The sequence below is a fragment of the Gastrolobium bilobum genome, unplaced genomic scaffold (assembly GCF_033153095.1).
Source record: "Gastrolobium bilobum isolate Gb01-03AN ecotype WA unplaced genomic scaffold, APGP_CSIRO_Gbil_v1 utg776, whole genome shotgun sequence".
Taxonomy (NCBI): domain Eukaryota; kingdom Viridiplantae; phylum Streptophyta; class Magnoliopsida; order Fabales; family Fabaceae; genus Gastrolobium; species Gastrolobium bilobum.
Genome location: NW_026899202.1, coordinates 234,696 through 241,561, shown reverse-complemented (window position 1 = coordinate 241,561; position 6,866 = coordinate 234,696). Strand labels below are relative to the sequence as shown.

Sequence of the window (6,866 nt, the reverse complement as noted above, 5' to 3'; positions counted from 1 at the left end):
AAATATTATGGGATTCAATTTAATTTTTTTTTAAAAATTCATTTGTGATTAATTTAAAATTCAAAATAGACTCACGTTAGTCCTTCAAAAGAATTAACGTTTCTTTAAAGGATTAACGTTTCTTTAAATTTCAGAAGAATCACAATTTTTTTTAATTGAATTTATTTTGAATTTTAGAGAGATTACAAATCAATTTTTTGTTTAAGAGATTAAAATAGGCTCCATAATATTTGTAGGATTCAAAAAATACTTTACTTTTATTTTTTTTGGTCTTGGTTATATTCTTACTTTCTCAATATTAAAAATTTAAGAATACAGCTAATCCATCCCAATTGATAGGTTAGAGTACAAGAAATTGTTTGGTTCAATATTGGTTGGCCTCAACCTTAACCAACCTAACCCATGTAAATTGATTTGGGTATTTTTGGCCTGAAGGCTAGCCCATCCTAACCTTATGGATGAGAGGGTCTTAAGGGATTAGGGTTAAATTAATTCAATTGTATTGAGAGCCAAAATTTAATGGGCTTTAAATGGAGCTTAATGGGCTTAAAATCCTTTTTGAAAACTCTATTTGCATATAATTGATGTCAAAATCATAAAAAAATAAGGGGAGAATGTTTGTTCTTTTAAATTTTAGATCTTAATCATTAATTTTCATCAATCAACGATTAAAATTTATTAAATTTTATTGTGAATTACTAATTAATTAATAATATTGACCCAGTAAATCCTAGTCGTTGATTGATGAAAATCAATGATCAGGATATAAAATAATATAAAATTATATCTTTTAGAATTTTTTTTTTCCAATAATCTAATATATGTTTAATAGAGAAGTAGGGCTTGAGAGATATTAAACCACTGGTTCAATTTTTATTATATGATATCATAATATCGACGTGTTTATAAATTATAATATTTAAACATGATAAGCAACAACACTTTATTTCTAATACAAAACGTTGCATTGAAAAGCAATCAAAGCTCAATTGTTTTCAGTAGAATTTCTATGACATGCCATATTCAAGGGAAGAGGTGGATATGAGAAAGCCCCAGTAGAAATTTGATCGAAGACGAACTTGTTAGCTGCCTCTGTGTAGTGGATTCCATCCCAATTCACTCTAACAGATGGTCTTTCACATGAACCCACAAAAATTTCAGTGCCATTGACCTCTATGGTTCGTCCACATTCAATACTACTGCCGTAGTTTCCGCTGTAGTTGTACTTCCCTCCATATCCACAGCAAGCAATTAGTGGGTGCTCAAATCCTGCACATCAATGAAACACTCAACAAGTGGCAAACAAATTAGGCAAGTTTGTTTAAAGTAATGTGAGAATGGAATCATGTTAATTTTGGCTCACCATATTTCTTTGGGTTGCTGAAAAGAGAGTACTTAACAGAGTAGATATCTACATATGTGAATGCAGCCAGAGGAAGGTCCTTGCGAAGTTGAACCACAGCATCCTTCAATTCTTTGTTGAAATACTGAGCTACTTCATTATATGCCTTTGCACAACCATAGTCATCCCTTTCCGCTGATAGAAACTTGGTTAAAATATAAGGGAGACAGCCAAGGGGTCCAGTGTTGTGTATCCAAAATGATCTAGCCCCCAAATCATATATGTTCTTGATCACCAAATTTCATCAATTTAGAACAATAAATTAAGATATTAGCTAAATAATAAAATATCTAAGAAGGGTATTGAACAACCTTAACATTTTCTGAGAAACTGTTGACAATATCTGGGACAGAAGCATTGACTTGCTGTACAGTCAAGTTTCCAAAACAGCCAGCATTAAGATCATTATTACCGATATCAATTGTGTACAAAGCTTCAGGAAAATACTCTTCTTTGGGCATCAAGCTTGCAAATATGCCACCTGCAGAGAAAAGTTAGAGCTAAAACAAAACTAACCATGTCCTTATAACTTAAAACAACATAAAAATATCTATAGATAATGAATATAAGTTCTTTATTTACCTTGATGTCTAATGAATTGTGTTCTGGGTTTGAAATCTCTAAATTGAGTGTCCTGAACATCAAAGTAGAAAGGACTGAAACTACCCTGAGGTATAATACTAGGCGGTGGTCTGATTGTTGATGCTGCTGTTGCAAAGTTTGCACCATGTGAGAAGTTGGTCCCCAGGGAATCGAGATAAGCACTTAGATAGGGTAGCCCAAAACTCTGCTGAGAAATTTCAAAATTACAGATCAAAATTAGAATTTAAAACCTTTTACAGATCAAAATTAGAATTTAAAACCTTTTTAGTGTTAAATTGATTAATATTAAATCCCTGCATGGGATAAAGAACGGCTTCACAAAGACAAAGTTATATTTACAAATTTTTTATTTACAAACTACACTAAATATATTAAATATGACCGGTCATATTTCGATCAAGAGTATATGATCGATCATACTTACTATAATTCGTAAAAAAAACTTTTAAAAGATCCTTCCCCTATAAAAAAATTTGTCAGAATATTATACAATGCCATTTCTATCCTACCTAAAAATCTCAATTCTCACTGGGTTATATGTAAGCATTAAAATAAGCTTTAATGGTTGGTGGACTTAGCACTGGACTAATTGCTACCACTTCCTCAAACACATCATATCCATTCATGCACGTTGGTATACGTGACACGATATATATAACACATCGACATATTAATTTTAAAAAATATTAGATTTTAATATATTAAGACACGTTTTGATATTAAATAATATTTTTAATATATATAATATAGTTTATATTCAATATATATATAGCAACCCATAATAAGTGTGTGTTTGGATCTTCTCTTTTTTTTAAGCTAGTTATAGGTAGAAGTTAGGCCAAACAGATTTTGAAAAAAATTCTTATAATGAAAAACTTTTTTTTTATAATAAAGAAAAAAGCTAAAAGTAAAAAGCTCGTAAAAGGAATTTTTTTTTAAGCTCTTATAACTTTTCTTGAATTGTGTATTTTTTTTAAGTGAATAGTTATAGTGATGGAGAGAGAATTTTCTTGAAATATATGCTTTTAAGTTAAAAAATTTATGCAATCACCAAACAGTTTTTAATTTTTTTTAACTTTAGCTTATAAGTAGATCCTGCCTTAAAAAAGAGAGGATCCAGACAGGCTCTAAGACATATAACTAATCAAATATTAAAATTACATAAAATAAATATAAAGCAAAAATAATTTTCCATGCCTTGTTAATTTCTCATATCAAATTTCATAACAAAAATTATTTAATTTATAAATTAATTTTCATATTTAGTTTAAAAAATAAAATAAAATTTGTATTAGAAAAAAGGGAAAGGATATTGTGACAATCAAGTTGTGTTACTACCAAGTGACTACCAATTAATCTCACCGTTAGATCGATTATGTTGATCCAACGGTTATATTTATTTTCATCTTTGTATGATTATGATTTCCTATATTTAAAGTGAAAGTATTAAATATGAGAAATCATAACCATACAAAAGTGGAAATAAATATAAAGTATTAAATTTGGAAAACCATGACCATACAAAGATGAAAATAAATATAACCGTTGGATCAACATAATCGATCTAACGGTGAGATTAATTGATAGTCACTTGGTAATAACACAATTGGTTGTCACAATATCCTTCCTCTACAAAAAAAAAAAAAAAAAAAAAGTCGAAAAAGTTTGCCGCATATAGGAAAACATTGAGCGTGTGTTGGAAAAACATGTGAGAATGTTAATGCGTTTAAGAAAACATTAACCGCTTATCAAAACATGTAGAATCGTGTGTCCATGTCAAGCGTGTCCATGCTTCCTTGTCTCAATAGTACAAAGTAATTAAGCGAAACGAACTTGAGGTTTTCCAACCACAGAATGAAAAGGGTTCCTGAAAGAACTCAAAAATTATACTTAGATGTGTGTATTACGGTGAACAAAAGTGAATTTTATCAGTCACTAGAAATCACTTGAATTTCTAAACGAAGAAACCCACTCTAAGACATTAGACATGTACATTAATTACCTATGAAATCAATGATGAGACGGCCATCACTGAATCTTCCAGCGGGTCTGTGAAAATAGGTCTCTCCATATGGTGGCGTTGGTGCGTAAAAGGAAGCAGCCAAGTAGGCTGGCAATATGGGCCGAGCCCGTCGGGCAAGCCCGTTTAACCCACTGATATTGGCGGGTTGGGTTATGAGTCTCAACCCACCAACCCAAGGTAGCCCGCCCCGTTTACAAAAGGAACAAAACGGGTTGATCATGATTCGGGCCGGGTTGGCCCGACGGGTTCATTTTTTTAATATTCGAATTTTTTTATTCGAATTTTTTTAAATTCCAATAAACATTGCAAATCAAGTGTTTTTTTAATATTCGGTTTTGAATTATGTCAAAAAAATTTTGATTTATTGAAGGATTGGGGAATAGAGAAGAAGTTATTTTCCATTACTTTGGATAATGCATCTGCAAATGACAATATGGTGAGAAATTTGAAAAGTCAGCTTGGTTTGCAGAAATTGTTGTTATGTGATGGACAATTTTTTCATATTCGTTGTTCTGCTCACATTTTGAATGTAATTGTTCAAGAAGGGTTGAAAGTTTCTAGTGATGCCTTGAGCAAAATTAGAGAAAGTGTCAAATATTTAAGGGGCTCGGAAGGCAGAATGAAAGCATTTAAAGAATGCATTGATCAAGTGGGAGGAATTAACACTTCAAAAGGCTTATGCCTAGATGTCCCTACTAGATGGAATTCAACTTATCTGATGCTTGAAAGTGCTCTTATATACCGACGTGTGTTTTCTATTCTTGAATTCAGTGATAAAAATTATAAATATTGTCCTACACTTGATGAATGGGATAGAGGAGAAAAAATTATGGGGTTCTTGAAGCCATTTTATGATATTACTGAGTTGATTTCTGGCACATCCTATCCTACTGCCAACTTATACTTTTTGCAAGTTTGGCAAATTCAATGTAGTCTCCAGAACACATTACATGATGAAGATGACATTTTAAAGAGCATGGCTGCAAGGATGATGGAAAAATTTGACAAATATTGGGAGGAATATAGTATTGTGCTTGCACTAGGAGCACTTCTTGACCCACGGATGAAGACTTCTGCTTTGTCTTATTGTTATTCCAAAGTTAATCCATTGACAAGTGAAGCAAAAGTAGAAGAAATAAAGAAAAATGCATACAATCTCTTTGACAATTATGCATGTCACGTTCCTCCCTCTTCAAATGCTCTAAGTCAAAGTCTCTGTGATGTTACAAGTGCATCTTCAAGTGGGTCAATATCAATAGAGAAGAAGGGATTTTCAGAAATCATGTTCCAAGTAAGTTTATTTTAATTTGAAATAATAATTTATTTACTTACATTGTATTTTTTTAAAACTTATATTTTTATGTGTTTAATTAACTTGTCAAATATGGTAGGAATTGAAAAAGCACAATCAACCCTTCAATGCAGCAAAGATTGGAAAATCTCAACTTGATGTTTATCTGGGAGAGGAGAATTTAGAGTTTGATGATGATACATTTGATATATTACAATGGTGGAAGGGGAGAGCTAAACGTCTTCCAAATTTATCACTAATGGCTCGTGACTTATTAAGCATTCCTATTACCACTGTTGCATCTGAATCTGCATTCAGCATTGGGTCACGGATCCTTAATAAATACAGAAGCAGTCTCTTACCTGAATGTGTTGAAGCTTTGCTTTGTACCCGTAATTGGCAGAATGGTTTTTCTGGGACTGGTAATTTATTTAATTTGAATTCATTTTATATTGAACCATACTTGTCTGTAAAATTAATTTTTTTTTTCAATTATTATTTATATAGATGAAGGTGCCTCTGATGAGAAGATTGATGAGAAGATTGATAAATGATGACGATGGCAGTTAATGTTTTGTTGGAGCTTCTTCAAAGCAATGAATCAAAAAGTAGTTTGTGCTTTTTTTTTTTTCAATTTGAATGGACATTTGTGTGTATTGTAGTTAAACTTGATAACTAGTTTTGTGAATTAATATTTGTATTTTATTTTTTGGACTAGCTTGTAGAATCAAATTTAAGCAGCTTTGATTCCTATTATTTATGTAGTTTTTTGTGTTTTTTATGCAGATTTTTTATTTTTAATTTTTAATTTTATGAGTTTTTTTATTTTGGGCGGGCTAGCCCGCAACCCGCCAGCCCATTCATAAAACGGGGCAGGTTGCTAAGTCTGGCCCATTTTATCAAAACGGGGCGGGCTGGCCCGGCCCATTTTTGGCCGGCCAATGGCGGGCCGGGGCGGGCCAGCCCGTATTGCCAGCCCTACAGCCAAGCCACCAGTATCCGAGTTTGAGTCACCAAAGTTAAAGATGGCGGGGAAATCACAATCTTTTGTGGCAAATACTGGGTTTAATATTATGGTAGCTGCAGATGAAAGCACCAACAAAGACACAAGTGAGATGTGAAACTTGGTAGTGCTAGGAAACTCCATAGGGTACATGAGAAATTATATACTTATTCTGCTTAGTAATGACGTCGTAAGTAACCCCTCAGTTATTGGAGTTAACTTTTTGCATTTCCGTATTAAAAAAAAAAAAGCGAGTTCTCTCTGTTACCTTTTCAATTGCTTTGAGGAGCATTGCCTGTGCTTTATATTTGTTTTCTCAGAATCCGAAGTTATGAACTCATTAAAACTCCTACATATGCGTTTCGTTCACGCCAATAAGACCATAGAAACACGTTAGGAATATAAATGCAGATGCAGTTCCTTTAGGTAGAAGATTGTGTCTAGAGATACTAACATGTGGCATCAGAATTTCGTATAGGGCACATGTTGTGTCCGCAAGCTCAAGTCAATTGCTAGCATCTAACTTATTAGGAAGCAGCAAATC

The 6,866-nt window shown here is 32.5% G+C and overlaps 1 protein-coding gene across 1 annotated transcript; it reads right to left on the bottom strand.

Annotated features, from left to right (window-relative positions):
• Positions 1–870: 870 nt before the first annotated feature.
• On the bottom strand, positions 871–6,475 carry LOC133288248 (esterase-like). Its single transcript, XM_061485966.1, has 7 exons — positions 6,313–6,475; positions 4,008–4,115; positions 3,748–3,749; positions 1,985–2,192; positions 1,714–1,883; positions 1,364–1,628; positions 871–1,269 (listed from the first exon to the last, which is right to left on the bottom strand). The coding sequence occupies exons 1-7, from the start codon at positions 6,473–6,475 to the stop codon at positions 986–988; spliced, it is 1,200 nt and encodes a 399-aa protein (XP_061341950.1). The 3' UTR covers positions 871–985.
• Between the last annotated feature and the right edge of the window lie 391 nt (positions 6,476–6,866).

What these genes read in the sequence shown, in the direction of transcription:
- LOC133288248 (XM_061485966.1), bottom strand. Translation starts at nt 6,475, where the DNA reads ATGTACCCTATGGAGTTTCCTAGCACTACCAAGTTTCACATCTCACTT. An exon ending in GTTTCTCAGAAAATGTTAAG is followed by an intron (nt 1,629 to 1,713) that starts GTTGTTCAATAC and finishes TTGGTGATCAAG; the next exon opens with AACATATATGATTTGGGGGC. An exon ending in CAGCAACCCAAAGAAATATG is followed by an intron (nt 1,270 to 1,363) that starts GTGAGCCAAAAT and finishes ATTGATGTGCAG; the next exon opens with GATTTGAGCACCCACTAATT.